Source organism: Schistocerca serialis, chromosome 1 (genome assembly GCF_023864345.2).
Source record: "Schistocerca serialis cubense isolate TAMUIC-IGC-003099 chromosome 1, iqSchSeri2.2, whole genome shotgun sequence".
NCBI classification, from domain to species: Eukaryota; Metazoa; Arthropoda; class Insecta; order Orthoptera; family Acrididae; genus Schistocerca; species Schistocerca serialis.
In genome coordinates, this window is record NC_064638.1 from 758,447,766 (window position 1) to 758,465,774 (window position 18,009).

Genomic DNA, 18,009 nt, shown 5'->3' on the forward strand with positions numbered 1-18,009 from the left:
TTGATAACAACATGCTGTGTTCTGTTTGCTAAAAACTCTTCAATCCAGCCACACAGCTGGTCTGATATTCCGTAGGCTCTTACTTTGTTTATCAGGCGACAGTGCGGAACTGTATCGAACGCCTTCCGGAAGTCAAGAAAAATAGCATCTATCTGGGAGCCTGTATCTAATATTTTCTGGGTCTCATGAACAAATAAGGCGAGTTGGGTCTCACACGATCGCTGTTTCCGGAATCCATGTTGATTCCTACATAGTAGATTCTGGGTTTCCAGAAATGACATGATACGCGAGCAAAAAACATGTTCTAAAATTCTACAAGAGATCGACGTAAGAGAAATAGGTCTATAGTTTTGCGCATCTGCTCGACGACCCTTCTTGAAGACTGGGACTATCTGTGCTCTTTTCCAATCATTTGGAACCCTCTGTTCCTCTAGAGACTTGCGGTACACGGCTGTTAGAATGGGGGCAAGTTCTTTCGCGTACTCTGTGTAGAATCGAATTGGTATCCCGTCAGGTCCAGTGGACTTTCCTCTATTGAGTGATTCCAGTTGCTTTTCTATTCCTTGGACACTTATTTCGATGTCAGCCATTTTTTCGTTTGTGCGAGGATTTAGAGAAGGAACTGCAGTGCGGTCTTCCTCTGTGAAACAGCTTTGGAAAAAGGTGTTTAGTATTTCAGCTTTACGCGTGTCATCCTCTGTTTCAATGCCATCATCATCCCGTAGTGTCTGCATATGCTGTTTCGAGCCACTTACTGATTTAACGTAAGACCAGAACTTCCTAGGATTTTCTGTCAAGTCGGTACATAGAATTTTACTTTCGAATTCAATGAACGCTTCACGCATAGCCCTCCTTACGCTAACTTTGACATCGTTTAGCTTCTGTTTGTCTGAGAGGTTTTGGCTGCGTTTAAACTTGGAGTGGAGCTCTCTTTGCTTTCGCAGTAGTTTCCTAACTTTGTTGTTGTACCACGGTGGGTTTTTCCCGTCGCTCACAGTTTTACTCAGCACATACCTGTCTAAAACGCATTTTATGATTGCCTTGAACTTTTTCCATAAACACTCAACATTGTCAGTGTCGGAACAGAAATTTTCGTTTTGATCTGTTAGGTAGTCTGAAATCTGCCTTCTATTACTCTTGCTAAACAGATAAACCTTCCTCCCTTTTTTTATATTCCTATTAACTTCCATATTCAGGGATGCTGCAACGGCCTTATGATCACTGATTCCCTGTTCTGTACATACAGAGTCGAAAAGTTCGGGTCTGTTTGTTATCAGTAGGTCCAATATGTTATCTCCACGAGTCGGTTCTCTGTTTAATTGCTCGAGGTAATTTTCGGATAGTGCACTCAGTATAATGTCACTCGATGCTCTGTCCCTACCACCCATCCTAAACATCTGAGTGTCCCAGTCTATATCTGGTAAATTGAAATCTCCACCTAAGACTATAACATGCTGAGAAAATTTATGTGAAATGTATTCCAAATTTTCACTCAGTTGTTCTGCCACTAATGCTGCTGAGTCGGGAGGTCAGTAAAAGGAGCCAATTATTAACCTAGTTCGGTTGTTTAGTGTAACCTCCACCCATAATAATTCACAGGAACTATCCACTTCTATTTCACTACAGGATAAACTACTACTAACAGCGATGAACACTCCGCCTCCGGTTGCATGCAATCTATCCTTTCTAAACACCGTATGTACCTTTGTAAAAATTTCGGCAGAATTTATCTCTGGCTTAAGCCAGCTTTCTGTACCTATAACGATTTCAGCTTCGGTGCTTTCTATCAGCGCTTGAAGTTCTGGTACTTTACCTACGCAGCTTCGACAGTTGACAATTACAATACCGATTGCTGCTTGGTCCCCACATGTCCTGACTTTGCCCCGCACCCGTTGAGGCTGTTGCCCTTTCTGTACTTGCCCAAGGCCATCTAACCTAAAAAACCGCCCAGCCCACGCCACACAACCCCTGCTACCCGTGTAGCCGCTTGTTGCGTGTAGTGGACTCCTGACCTATCCAGCGGAACCCGAAACCCCACCACCCTATGGCGCAAGTCGAGGAATCTGCAGCCCACACGGTCGCAGAACCGTCTCAGCCTCTGATTCAGACCCTCCACTCGGCTCTGTACCAAAGGTCCGCAGTCAGTCCTGTCGACGATGCTGCAGATGGTGAGCTCTGCTTTCATCCCGCTAGCGAGACTGGCAGTCTTCACTAAATCAGATAGCCGCCGGAAGCCAGAGAGGATTTCCTCCGATCCATAGCGACACACATCATTGGTGCCGACATGAGCGACCACCTGCAGATGGGTGCACCCTGTACCCTTCATGGCATCCGGAAGGACCCTTTCCACATCTGGAATGACTCCCCCCGGTATGCACACGGAGTGCACATTGGTTTTCTTCCCCTCTCTTGCTGCCATTTCCCTAAGAGGCCCCATTACGCGCCTGACGTTGGAGCTCCCAACTACCAGTAAGCCCACCCTCTGCGACTGCCCGGATCTTGCAGACTGAGGGGCAACCTCTGGAACAGGACAAGCAGCCATGTCAGGCCGAAGATCAGTATCAGCCTGAGACAGAGCCTGAAACCGGTTCGTCAGACAAACTGGAGAGGCTTTCCGTTCAGCCCTCCGGAATGTCTTTCGCCCCCTGCCACACCTTGAAACGACCTCCCACTCTACCACAGGTGAGGGATCAGCCTCAATGCGGGCAGTATCCCGGGCAACCACAGTCTTAGTCCGATCAGGGGATACGTGGGACGAGCTGGCCGTCCCCGACAAACCCCCATCCGGACCCCCACAGTGATGCCCATTGGCAACAGCCTCAAGCTGTGTGACCGAAGCCAACACTGCCTGAAGATGGGAGCGAAGGGATGCCAACTCAGCCTGCATCCGAACACAGCAGTTGCAGTCCCTATCCATGCTAAAAACTGTTTTGCAAAGAACGTCTGAACTAATCTACAGAGAACGCAAACAAATCGACAAAATTTAAATGGTTACTAAAATACAAGATTGCCTAGTAAATGCAGTAATGCTGCTACTTGCGCACTGCTGACACTGCTCGGCGGCGGAAGGAGACTAAGCGAAATTACACTATTGAGGTACTAAAACACGATGCTACACTCTCAAATACTATAATACGCCCGAAATTTATGAATTAAACAATGCAAGTACCAAAAACACGCAAATAAATTAAGAATTAAACTATGTAACAAATGAGTGAGCTAGGAGTATACGACTTGCTGCTCAGCTGCTTATCCAACGGCGGCAGGGAGCACACTGACTGCGACCAACCGACACCTGGCGATGATGATCATACATGTGAATTATCACTAAATTTCTTGTTGTAGCGAGTACAGCAATTGGTCCACAATGAGTGTGTTGGTAACACAGCTACTGAGGGCCAAAATATTTCTGCAATACCTCTGACAGTTTTCCAACAATTGTGAAGTGTGTTCCACTTTTCTTAAACACCACATTCTTATGTCTTTTTTTCATGTCCACGCCCCTCACCAAACCAAGCTTTAAAGCAAAACATCTGCCAGGTCTCCAGTCTTTTGGTTTATTAGTTATAATTTTTAGTTCTCTACTGTTTTAAGAGTTACTTACAAAATATACATTTTCAAGTGACTGTATCATTTACAAAAATTAAGATAAAATGAAAATATTTTATTTGTTTAATGCATATGATACAGAGAGGGCTAACATATATTTTTTTCCAGAGAAATTCATGATAGTGAATTGACATGCATTGTACGATTTGAGATGAATTTGTGCGATAATCAATTTCTTCACACACTTGATGCAGCATATCAGGCTTATCTTGTGCAACAGCAGCATAGATTCAGTTTTTGAGGTTGGCTAAGTTGTTTGGAGGGGAGGCACATACACACAGTCTTCAATGAAACCCCAGAGAAAGGAATCCAGTGGTGTCAAGTCTGGGGAGCGAGGTGGCCATGCAATCGGACCTTCACAGCAAGTCCACTGACCTGGGAAGCAATTTTTGAGGAAACCTTGAACTTTTGTGAGAAGATGAGGTGATGCACCATCTAGCTGGTGTAAACCAATCCATCTCAGTCATCTTCATGTTACTGTGTTTCCTCACCAACATTGTATCCGAAGAAGAGTTCAAACCGGGCACAAAACTCATTGCCGTCATGCTTATTTTACACCAGAAATTCGGTGCTATGAAATATGCAGAATGTTGAACACTTTACACAGATAAATATAGCCCACTTTGATTGTAATAAGTACTAACAAGTACTAACCAGAACAATAAAACAGTTTTCAAACATATCCAGATACACAATACCAGCAACAGTTTTTTTCCATGAAGAAGAAAGGACTGTACACCTTAGATTTGCTAAGGGCACAAAACACATAGACTTCAGGGCTGTCATAAACATGTATTTGATGCAAAATTTACGCCAAATTTGTTGCAGAGTTTGTTTCCTGAAACCAATAAACACAGGGAGCACACTCTGTACTTGCGAAAGTAACCATTTTCGCTGTTGTGCACTATGCTGGTGCTCCGGGTGGCAGAGTGGGGTACTGAAGCAGTATGTGAATCAAACTTGAGGTTGTTTACTACAAAATGACAAATCTACAGATTCTGTACGCTATCTCAATAAATTTCTGTATCATTCTAAAGTTGTAAAGTCCTTTTTGATTCCCCCTATATTACATCTAAGGGCGACAAATAGACCTGACATCCTTGGGGATGTGCATGTGAGAACTGGTATCAGTTACCATGAGGCAGCTGTAGCAGTAATGATTACCCAAGTACAAAGGGCTCTAAAACAAGTCAAAAGATATATACGCTCAATGACCTAGATAAAAGAGCGGTAGTGTGTAGTGTCGTATCTCAATGAAGTACTTCAAACTTTACAGGATAGAAGTATGTGGAGGAACTGTTGATGAAGTTTCCCAGAACAATTCATAGTGGTAGGGGCCCTCCATAGTATGCAGTCACTGTAAAGAAACTTCTAAAGATAGAGGCAAATGCATAATATGAGGAAAACAAAGCATATGGCTATAGATAGATAGATGCTAAATGAGACACATTTAGCTGTCGAGACAGCAATGCGGCCAACATTCCGTGACCACCATAGCAGAATATTGCCAAATGATCTTTCATAAAAGCTGAATAAGGCTGTTGGTGGCACCAAAGTTAGTGTCCACTCTCTCATGGATGAGGCAAGAACTGAAATGGAGGATAGGAAAGCAGAACTGCTTAACTCCATTTCAAATGTTCCTTTACAAAGGGAAACCCAGGAGAACTGCCTCAATTTAGTCCTCAAATCACTGAAAAGATGTGTGGAATAAGTGTTCATGTCAGTGTCATTGAGAAACATCTGAAGTTGTTAAAACTGAACAAAGCTCCAGGGCCTGCATGCCCCGTAGCTGGAAGAAAGTGCAGGGCACACCTATTTACAAGTGGGGAAGTAACAAGGATTTATTGTAGAATGTTACAACGCATTCTGAACACAAATATGAGATACCTCGATAAGAATGACCTCCTCCATGGGTTCCAAAAACATGGATCTTGTGAAACCCAACTTTCACATTTCTTGCATGATATACTGAAAGCTTTCTATCAAGGCAGTATTATCAAAATTACAGTCATATATAGTATCAAGTGAAATTTGTGACTGTATTGAGAATTTTTTTGATAGGGAGGATGCACGAAGTTATCTTGGATGGGGATGTAGAAGTCACTTTGAATGTGCCCCAGATGAGTGTGTTAAGATCTTTGCTGTTCAGGTTTTAAGTTAATGACCTTGCAGACAACATTAATAGTTACCTCAGACATTTTGCAGATGGTGTAGTTATCTACAATGAAGTTCTTTCTGAAACAAGTGGCATATTGTAACAGGAGACATTGAAATATCTCAAAAACCATACATCAAATGGAAAAAAAAGGTTATAATTCTAATTTGTTTGTCTCGGAGAAGGACATCCAGTGATAACCACCATGCCCCCCCCCCCCCCTCCACCAACCCACCCACCTTATGTGTGGGTGGTGGGAGGCAAATTTGAAATCTTCATTGGGAACCTCTGTTTTTTATTGCAGGAAATGATTCTATGGCAAAATTACACACATTTCGTCTCAAGCATTTTCTTCGTTTTGGTGGAGATGGCGCTCTTGTTGGAGGAATAGAAGTGGGTACCCAATCGTAATTTACAATGTGCTACTCAATGGCCCTTGAATATCCTGTGGCATGTGGGACCTCATCTCCATGCTGCGAGGGTATGGCAGGTCAGTATTTTACAATTTGTAATTGGAAACTCCAATTGCAGTGTTGTATTCCTCTGATATATTGAACAGGGGATTACTCAGTGTGCAATTGTGTCCATGGCTCGAGGTGAATGCTACTCTACTTTCTCAATTAGACTAAGTGTCCAAACGTAATACCGCCAACTGCAATACATTTAGTGATCAGCTTTTCAAATGACTGTACACAGGAAGTGTTTGCACAGGCTTTTGTGATGTGGTTGCCCATGTCTTCATGACACTTTGGCGCTTGTTGGTACACCTTATCTTTTAAACAACCCACAGAAAGAAATCCGGCGACCTAGTGGGCCAAGTAATACGACCAACTCTGCTGATTCACCGACCTGTGTAAAGATAATCTAATACCGCCCATGCTTCAGTTGCGTAATGCACTGTCAGCCATCATGCTGAAATCACGTATGTTGTTGAATGTCCAGGGTAACTTCCTGCAGTAACAATAGTAGTTCCTGTTCCAAAAATTTTGATATTTTTGTCCATTCAACGTGCCGTCAATAAAATACTGACCAATGAGTTTGCTCCCCATGATGCCATCCATACGTTAACCAACCAAGGACGTTGATCAACTATGGGGGATTGTCTACAGTCCAGTAATGCATTTTATGCCAGTTAACTCTACCATGGTTTGTGAATGCAGACTCATTGGAAAGTAGTAATTCAGCAAAGAATGTGCAGGTCATTGGCATTTTTTGATATGCCCATTCGCAAAAGACTACTCGGTTATGGAAATCAGTGCCATGAAGTTCTTGATGCAGTGACACATGATATGGATGATACTTATGGTGATGCAGTATTGTGACAATATTATCTACAGGCACATTGGAATTGTGGTTTAATTGCCTGGTACTCATTGGCTTCTGCTATAACATGTTTGCTTTGTACCCAATTGTTGGTCTGTATGCTTTCATCAGACATAAGATGTTCACAATATTTTAAAAGAACAAATGAGAGTGAGCTTCCTCTAGAAAACACTCAGTGTACAGCAGCTTCAACATTCTCCATAAATCAGGATCATTATTTCATTTTTTTAAAATTTTTTCTGAGGCTGCAACATTAATGTCCAGTTGCACGTCTGTTCACCAAATGATAGGTAAATGTACTGGCAGCAAACTCTGTTGGAGAGTACAACATTATGAATGTGGTTTCCAATTACGAGTTATAAAATATGGACTCATCCAATCCTCGAACATGGATGTGGGGTCCCACATGCCTTTGGGTATTCAAGGGCCATTGGTAGCATGTCGTAAATTATGATCAAGTACCCATTTCTATTCCTCTGATTACAGCACCATCTGTGACAAAACAAAGAAAATGCTTCAGACAAAACCTATGTAGATTTTGCCCTAGAATCATGGTCTGCAATAAAAAACTGGGGTTCTCATTAAAGATTTCGTAGGACCCCTCCCTGCCACCCACGCGTGTGGTTTGGTGGCAGTGAATTGTGAACAAAGTAGCAAGAGTGTAAAAGTTGCTAAGTCACTAGCAGCTTTGTAAAGTCCTTATGTGTGTAGATAAAAATGTCAGTTGTGTTCCAGTGGTGCTTCCCAGAAATCCAGTCTGTGGAAGATGTTTGCCATTACACCTATCAGGCATTAATTCACACCAAGTGAGGTGGCACATTGGTAGCACACTGGACTCACATTCGGGAGGACGATGGTTCAAACCTGCATCTGGCCATCCTGATTTAGGTTTTCGATGATTTCCCTAAATCGCTTCAGGCAAATACTGGGATGATTCCTTTGACAGGGCATGGCTGACTTATTTTCCCATCCTTCCCTAATCCAATTAGACCGATGACCTCGCTGTTTGGTCTCTTCCCCCAAATCAACCCAACCCAACCGCCATTAATTCACTACAACTAAATCAGATTTAGTTATCTAGTACATTAGTACATGTTTGACTTGCTTCTTCTTTATATCATATAAGTTCAAGTCTTTGTTAATATTGTTGACAAACTAAATTTTTTCATTGCAGATGAGAAGAAAAAGAAAAAAAAGAAAAAGAAAATTGAGGAAGAGGAAGAAGATAGTGAAGAACAAGCAGAGAATGCAGATGTAGAGAGAGAATCTGGAAATGAAGCTATGGAGAACGCAGAAAATGATAGCCAGGACATTGGGAAAAAACGTATGTATATTTTGTCGTAAATGTGCCGTGTATTATGTTTTGTGGGTTGTTGAAGTAGAATGGATAGTTTGTTAGTGCTATCATGTATTACTGAATAAAAGAGTAGAGCCAGCAGTGAAAGTCAACATTTAATGAGAAAATCATTTGTACACATTCACAGCATAAACTGAAAATGGAGCACATTGGTACAGAAAATTGAAGAATCTAGAACAACTCGGAAGTTTGTTAGTAATACTGTCTTAAAATTTTCTAGAACTCAAATTGCAAATCTTTGTGGGAGGTGAGAAACAAAACTGGAACCTCAGTAAGGACAACCAAAGACTCCAGCCATCACAATCACAACGTGTTTGCAACACATGCACTGGTGTGGTCAAGCCTATCCGGTCTGCAGTGTGCTTGTGGCATTTTAAGGCCACAGGCTGGTACATACGTCAGAAGAATGGGTAGATGAACTAGTGTGAAAGGCATGAAACATGGAATTTTTGAGATTGAATGTTGTACGCAGTATGCGAGTTGCACTAGTCCATGTATGGACGGATGATTCCTCAGCTGTCAGGTGAAATATGTTGTGGATGCAAATAGATTCCCGCACTGTGTTTCTGAATATAAATACAGCTTAGTGCATAAAAAGAAGAGAGACAGAACTATTTATATGAATTCGTGAAGTATATAGCAGGTGACATGTCTGTCATCTTTTACCACTGCGGAAGCATCCTGAAGTAATGCCTGGTCATGCGAAAAATTGCACCACGATGAGTTCTGCATGACTTGATGGAAATGCAGAAATGGATGTATTATGGCACTGCTCAGATGCACTTGGAGCGCTATGAGTGCGAAGGAGAGGCTTTCTTATGCCGTATTGTAACACTGGATGACATGGGCCACATCGTACGAGCCAAAACTGAAACACCAATCCAACGAATGTGGTCATTATGTGTCGCCGTGATAGTTGAAAGTGCATCAGAGTCCCAGTATGGTGAAAGTTATGGTGACTCTTGTGTACGACTGTGATGGTGTTATCCTAACATATTACGTTCCTACACGGCAGACCGGCAATGCACAGTATTACTGTTCATTTTTGGAGCATCACCTGTGACCAGCTTTGCGAAAGAAGTGGTGACACTTTCTGCGCAACCCACCGATCATTTTGCATGACAGTGCACAGGCGCATACAGCACAAGTTGTGGCTGCTCTGTTCAGTCAGTGGGACTGCGAAGTACTGTACCATCCACCATGTGCCCTGGACTAAACTCCTTGTGACTTCGATTTGCTTCCGAAGATGAAGGAACCACTTTGTGGCATTTGCATCAGAACTGTTCCAGAAATTCAACAGGCAGTAGACTGCTCCATTCGCACCGTCAACAGAACAGGCTCTGCTAACAGTTTACTATGCCTTCCACATCACTGGAAACAGGTTTGACACAATGCTGGTGACTACTTTGAAGGACAGTATCAGGTGCAAGCATGAAACTCTTTTGTATCGCTTGTGAGTAAATAGTTACCACTATTTAAGTTCCAACCCTCGTATATAGAATTCAGTAAACACATGGTTTTGGGCCCCATCTCATCTTTTGTTGTACCTAATTGGGCAAGTGTTTTTGGAGGTGGACGGAAAACACATTTAATGTTGCATCAAGTCAGGACTGTGGTAATTTTGCTGTCTTATGGCTGATATGCCATTATCATTGTATGCAGGGGACTCCATGAAGTACGAAGAAACAGACCTTGCCGTTTTGGGGCATGCAAGTGGCTGATGGGATTATCAACAGAGACACTGGGTTTACTCTCAGCAATGCTTGGCACTCAACATTCAGCCAACTAAAATTATAGCATTGGCTGAGTGTGACTTCCGCACCTGTCACAGGCCACATGAGTGCTGAGGGACCAGAGTTCACGCTCAGCATCCAGCGGCACTACCTCCTTCTTTCCCCCCTACCCCCACCCCCACCCCACCGCTGCTGCTGCCGCCGCTGCCGCCGCCACCACCACCACCACCACCACCACCACCACCATACACACATTCCACCTGTCGCAGTGTGCAACTGGCAGTGAAAGAAAGGTCGGGGGGGGGGGGGGGGGTGATAAAAGTAGAAGGTAGAAGGGATGTGGGATGTAGCAAAGACATTGAATCTACAGATATAACCTGAAGCTGATGGTGAGGTACACTGTTGAAATATTGTTTCAAAAACAACTGCACCCGGCTGGACCCTGAGGAGGTGCTCAGCGAATCAGTGAGGAAAGAAGTATGTGGAAAAAGCTGACAGGAAGAAGGGAAAGAATGATAGAAAATGTATTAAGACATAAGGGAATAACTTCCTTGGTTCTAGATGAAACTGTGGAGAGTAGAAACAGTAGAAGGAGATATATATATAACAAGCAGTCGAGGCTGTCAGATATAAGTGCTCCTCAGAGATGAGATTGGCACAAGAGTAGAGGTTGTAGTGGAGTGAATCAGACCAGTCTGGTGGCTGATGGGGGGGGAAATTGTGGTAAGCATTCGTGTAAGACTCGAAGCAATGATCCCCATAGGTGACAGGATCAAAATCCAGCTGATCACTTGTCGGAGCGTTCACAGCAAAGTTCCAGAGTTCGAGACAATCCTAAAAAAAGACAGTGATGCTTATATAAGATTATGTACAGAAATTGGGCTAGAGTCCAAAATTGACAACAGTGAGATTTTTGGGGAAAATGGAAGTGTATATTGAAAGGATAGGCTAATTGGAAATGAAATTGGTGCATCTGTCGCTGTGCACTAGAAACTCGGACCCACCGAGATAGAAATTGAAACCATCTGAATGGAGAACCATCTCCATCTGAATGGAGATTGATTGGGCAAGACTCAGTGTAAAGGATGAGCATAAACTTATCGTTTAATCATACTATTGACCACAGAAATCACCCCAGATGTAAACAGAAACTTCATAAAAAAAGCCTCAACTCACCATTACGTGTTTCCCAACCATATTGTCATTATTGGAGGAGACTTTCATCATCCAACAATTGATGGTGATAATTTTAATTATGTAAGGGGTGGGTGTGACGAAACATCCTGTGGAATAATACTAAATATTTTCCTGAAAACTACGTGGAACATATAGTTCAGATTCCTACTCATTGTGGAAATAAATTAACTAAGATCTAAAGACAATAAGTAGATCATACCTTTTTGATGGAGTCTGCATTGAAATTGGTATTATTAGCCATGTGGCAGTTGTAGAAGCAATGATTACTAAAATGCGAAGGGCAAATAAAACAAATAGAAAGATGTAATATTCAATAAACTAGATAAAGATGCTGTAGTGCCCTATCCCAGTTAGGAACTCTTAGCTTTGTCTGGACAGGAGCATTTAGACATACTGTGGGTTCAATTTAAATAGTAGTTCATCAGACATTAGAATGGAAGAGACTGTTGGAGTTAAACATTCACTATAAAGAAACTTCCAAAGAAGCAGTGATTACAGCATAATAGATGTGTAAGAAAGCATACAGCTGTAGATGAAAGGACGCTGAAAGAAATTTTTCTGTCAAAACGACTGTGTGAAACCTTCAATGACTATCGTAGCAGAGTTTTATCAAAATCCATTGATTACACAGAAAAACCATACACTATTGACTGTATTTAACTATGGGAAGCATGAAGGATCACAGATTTCTTTCTCTCATGAGAGAGCATCACAGAAATGAATAAAAAGATTAATTAACAGAGGGTCGAAGATTGCAGCCAATTATCCTGCAAAGGATTATTTACAAAGTCTCAAGAGCGTATGTCCACAGCTCATGGTCTAGTAGTTAGCATTGCTGCCTGTGGATCACTGGGCCCCGCGTTCAATTCCCGGCCTGGTTGGGGATTTTCTCCGCCCGGGGACTGGGTGTTTGTGTTGTCATCATAATCGTCATTCGTGACAATGGCTAGATTGGACTGTGTAAAAATTGGGACTTGTACAGGCGCTGATGACCACGCAGTTGAGTGCTCCGCAAATCTGACATCATCAAGAGATGGAATGGAGAGAATCAAGAGATTGAATGGAGAGTGTACAAAAAATACTTCAGCAACTTACATATTACTCTATTACTCTGCAGTGACTGTGAAGACAAGACTAGTACAAAGGCATTAAGCATTTGTTTTCATGTGCTCTGTACACAGCTGGGCCAGGAAGAAACCATAAAATGTGATGCAATGGTAAGAACCCTCTGGCATGCTTTTCACAGTGGTTTAGATTATGTACGTAGATGTAAATTGGTGTTCAGAGATGCTAATATTAAACCTCAATAAATGCCAGAGATAGACATTGGCTCCACATCATCTTTCCCTGCACTGACTACATAATAGAAGGTGCATAAAATGTGAAACTTTAGAAAGGAACAAAGATACTTTTCTGACTTACAGTAGCTTATAACACGTTGACTGACATGAGGCAGCCGCTGGCCACAGCACAGTCTCATGCCCGGCTCCATGCACCCACCGGTGGCCACAGCAGAGCCTCACGCCTGAAGCCTTGGCCTGACCTGTCGGCCGATTCTAAGAAAAGTGATGCAGGAACTAATCACTTGAATAGTAGATGCTATTATTACTTAGCACAAATTTTCTGTCTTGCCGCAGCACCCTTGCACAATGGTAACAGCAGTTCCCTTCTGATAACCAAAGTTAAGCTTAGATGGGCCTGCTGCGCACTGTTAGCAAGTGGGGTGCACTCAGCCTCTGTACAGCCAATTGAGGAGTTACTTGACTGAGAAGTAGTGGCTCCGGCCATGGAAACTGACAACAGCCAGGAGAGCAGTGTGCTGACCACACGCCCCTCTACATCTGCTTCCTGTCAGCTGAGGATGACATGGTGGTTGGTCGGTGCCGGTGGCCTGTTCGGGTGGAATTTAGTTCAGGTTTTATGTATGTAACTTGTGATGATGCAACTTTGCTGATATCTACATTTGTTCATAAACCATATAGCAATTGTATAAACTGAGAAATGAATTTTGCCTTTGAAACTATATTGTCTCTTGGATTTTATTGAGTGCCATGCAAAAATAAAGAAAAAAGTATTGTACTGGCTGTTGTTGTTGTATAAGGAACTTTTTTGATAATTAATTCTAACAAATGTGTTCTTTCCCTACAGTACCAGGTTCAGGGATTGCGTTGGAGATACTGAGCAACAGAACATTTGAGTCATTGGCTGACAAGGTCTGTGAGAACACCTTGAAAGCAATTGCTGACATGGGATTCACTACAATGACAGAGATCCAGTCACGAGCAATTCCTCCTCTCTTGGAGGGCAGGGACATGGTTGGTTCAGCTAAAACTGGTTCTGGAAAAACTCTCGCCTTTCTTGTGCCAGCAGTGGAACTTATATACAAATTGCACTTCATGCCCCGGAATGGTAAGAATATGTGACATTTAATATGGTCCAGGTAACATGTAGCAGAGCATTTTCCCTGCCTTTCTTCTTTCAGTTTTCCTCATTAGTTTTATCCAGTTGTTGCTGTCACTATGAGGAAATATAGGTAAAGGTTTCTTCCCTATTAAATCATCACTAACACAGCAAATTGGCTATGTACAGGGTGACAGTTATTGAACTATATGAAATAAAATCATCGTAACTTCTGTATGGTATGCATCAGGATGTTCAAACTGTATGGTTGGCAACTGGGCATGATGGGAATTGGTGTGCACAGTGTGGTATGGTTTAGTAATGAAGCCCACTGTCATTAGGATGAGTTAATCACAAGCAAAATTTGCCCCATTGATGGACTGAGAATCCACATTTCATGATCAAGAAGTTTCTTCACCCCCAACGGGTGTATGATGTGTAAGTCCAGCCACAGAATAAATGGTGCAATATTCCTTGATGGCATGGTGACTATCGAATGGTTTGAAGGTTTTGGAAGATGATTGCATCCTCATTATCCAAAGTGACCCTGATTTTGACAAGGTGTGGTTCATAAGAGACTGAGCTCTACACCATTGAAGCAGGAGTGTGTTTGATGTCCTGGAGAAGCACTTTGGGTACTGCATTCTGATTCTGCGGTACCTGGAGGCCACTGGCATGGGCGTTGATTAGTCTCCATATTCTCTGGATCTGAACACTTGTGACTTCTTTTTGTGGGGCTATATTAAAGATGAGGTGTACAGCAATAATGCCAAAACTATTGTCGAGCTGAAAACAGCCATACAGGAGGTCATCAACAGCATTGATGTTCCAACACTTCAGTGGGACATGCAGAATTTTGCTATTCATCAGCGCCACATCATCGCCAATGATGGCAGGTGTATCAAGCATATTATAACATAAATCCCAATATCTGTAGTGATGTTTATATGTTGAATAAAGTGTGTACATACCGTTGTTTGTAACTAATTTGAGTTTCTTTTCATATAGTTCAATAATTGTCACCCTGTATGAAGAGCATGTGTAATTAATGGAAGGAATTGCCATTTAATATAAAGAAAAAATTATTTTATCAGAGTTGAGCAAACTCATTTAGAAAGGTTGTGATAACAGTGGTAGCCTGAATAATTTGGCTTATCTTTGTTGTTTTCTCTTTGTATAGAGGTACAGAAGAGTTAGACAAGATAGAGACAAAATACAATGCAATACAATATTGATGATTATACCTTCCTTAATTTTGCTGATTGCTTTGTCCTTTTATTTTAGAATTATTTTTTCCCCATGTGCTATGACTACCCTCTAGCCTGTATTGTCAGAGTTGTGGTGGTGCTGTAAGCTAACTCTCATCTGCCCATAATGTCGTGACCCATCAGTTGTAACACACTGCAACTAGAGTTTTCATGGAACTGTTAAACTGGTTAGTAGTGTCTGTTACTTTTGGCATAAAATAATTATGACTATCAAAATATGAGGATCTGTACTTCAGCTGGATAGATAAAAAACTTGAGTAGATTTTTTATTTATCTAGTTAAATTGTAAAAAATTGATTGTTTTCATTGTTATAGAATCTGTACTTCCCTTCGTTGCTGTCGTAAAGAATGATATTTTGGGTTAACTCCTTATACACAGTCAAATATTGAATTGTGCAAGAGAAAAGTAATTTTGGGTTTCATACATGTTATTTCATTCTATTTAAAAAGCTTTAAATACAACAACAGCATAATAGTTGCATTTATTCTCTGAGGATATACAATCATTCATACAGTAGTGATGTTCACAATTACAATACAAGAGGGAATAGTCTATTACTGAATCAAATTTTGGCCCATAAATGAATAAAGGGTTAGGCCATGAACTTCTGTAATAATATATTCATCAAAATACAATGGCGTATCCTTCAATAATATAAAATTCTTTGATTGAAATTATTAGCCAAATATCTGGCATGTAGTTACACAGAATGTTGTTGTAAGTGTGTTTATCAACTGTACTTTCCGTACTACTACACTTACCATGACTTTTGTCTAAAAAAAATTGTAAATAGCAAAGTAACCATCCTTACTTTTGTTTTCACTGTAGTTTCCTTACAGCTTACTATGTCCAACCCCTAATCCCACAAAAAATAAGTTTTCGGCCAAAGCCACCACACACACACACACACACACACACACACACACACACACACACACACACACAGATATTCAGTCACGCAAGTAAGCAAGCACACCTCCGACCGAGCTGCTGGAGAAGGTGATCACGCGTGCATTAGGTGTACTCATTATAATCTCCCTGTAACTGAGCATTCTGACAACTGTTTAAGATTTCTTGCTGCCGCTGAATAATTATCCCCCGCAAAGAGTAATGCATAGATTCTTTTATCTTTTGTTACAGCTGGATGTTATTTCCTCTTGTTCTATCTGTAAGTGTGACGATGAACACAATCTTGTTGGTAAGTTCATTATTTGCTGTTCTGTTCTCCTCTTTTTACCATATGTCCATACCTTAGGTGAACCACCCCTTTCCTGTTCTGCACAGTATTTTTCCTTATAAACTTTCACAACAGTATTTTTATAAATCTTCCAAACATCTGCAATTGTTTTGACTACTTTTGTTGGGGGCAGTAGATTCACAAAATTCTCTCTCTTCTTCTAACCACACAAAACATGAACAGATTGCTACATTTTCTGGCTAGCTACCACGTTTTTCTGCACACTTCCATTGCAAGCTTCGTTAAACAAACAGAACAAAAGGCATGACCAAGCACGCTCTGTGTGTAGTTGTTGCTATAGTAGCATCCCTGTAAACAATTAGACTTCAGTCACTTTGTTATTCTGATCCAGCTACTGAGCAACTCAGATGTTAAATCGAAAATAAAATCATTGTCAGTTTTCAGCTGTGACACTTCCAATGCAAACTGGCAAACATTTGCAAATTAAGTTACAGTGATCAGCCAGAACATTATGAACACCTACCTAATAGCCCGTATGTCCACCTTTGGCTTGGATAACAGCGGCAACACATTGTGGCATGGAAGCAATGAGCCCTTGGTAGGTCGCTTGGGAGTTGGCGCCACATCTGCACATGTAGGTCACCTAATTCCCGTAAATTCTAGGGAGAGGGACGATGAGCTCTGATGCCACATTCAATCTCATCCAGATGTGTTTGATCAGGTGCAGATGTGGTGAGTCAGGGGGTGGGGGCAGCACATCAATTGGAAATCACCACTGTATTCCTCGAACCACTCCATCACACTCTTGGTTTCGTGACATGGCAAATTATCTTGTTGAAAAATGCCATTGCCATTGGGAAATCCATTGGACCCTCAGAGGCTCACATGAATGTTCCCCAGAGCATAAAGGAGCATCCACCAGCTAGTCTCTGTCCTGCAGTACACGTGTCAAGAAGCTGTTTCCCTGGAACATGACAGATTTGTGTCCTCCAATTGGCATGGTGAGGAAGGTATTGGGATTACAAGACCATGCAATGCTCTGCCACTGCCCCAGCATTCAGTGCTGATGGTCATGTGCTCATTTCAGTTGTTGCCGTTGTTGTGGTGTTGACATTGGCACATGCATGGGTCATCAGCTGCAGAGGCCCATCATCAGGAGTGCAGTGCACTTTGTGTTCAGACACACTTGTGCTCTGCCCAGCACTAAAGTGTGATGTTATTTGTGTCAGCTTGCCACCTATCCTGTTTAGCCAGTCCTGCCCAACCTATGTTGTGTCTGACATCTGTAATGAGGGGTGGCTGCCCAACCCCACAATGTCTGGATGTGGTTTTACTCAACACAGCACTTCTCGAATACCTGAAAAGTCGTGCAGTTTCCAAAATGGTCTTGTTGAGTCTCCAGGCCATCACATTCTGCCCTCGGTCGAACTTGGACAGATTGTGCACCTTCCCCACTCTACATAATTTCCAGCATGCTCACTGATACCATGCACCTGCCTGACTAGCAGTCATTCCTCACCAGGTGACATTGCTATTGTCTGGACGGGTTTGTATTGATAGTAGGTTGGTGGTCTTAATGTTCTGGCTGATCAGTGTACATTCAAAATGTTCTACATTCAATGGATGGATGAGTGTGGTGGGGGAGGGAGAGAGAGAGAGAGAGAGAGAGAGAGAGAGAGAGAGAGAGAGAGAGAGAGGTGGGCTTGAAACATGGCTTATGGAATAGTAAGGTCATCAAAATAGTTACTTGCAGAACGGTAGTTTGCTG

The 18,009-nt window shown here is 42.0% G+C and overlaps 1 protein-coding gene across 1 annotated transcript in view; it reads left to right on the top strand.

The window, feature by feature from the left end:
* LOC126482266 (probable ATP-dependent RNA helicase pitchoune) overlaps window positions 1-18,009 on the top strand; it is a 55,953-nt gene that overhangs the window by 3,228 nt on the left and 34,716 nt on the right. Inside the window, exons 3-4 of the mRNA XM_050106251.1 lie at window positions 8,262-8,411; window positions 13,523-13,783. Coding sequence (XP_049962208.1) covers window positions 8,262-8,411; window positions 13,523-13,783 — 411 coding nt within the window. The remainder of the gene's footprint in view (window positions 1-8,261; window positions 8,412-13,522; window positions 13,784-18,009) is intronic.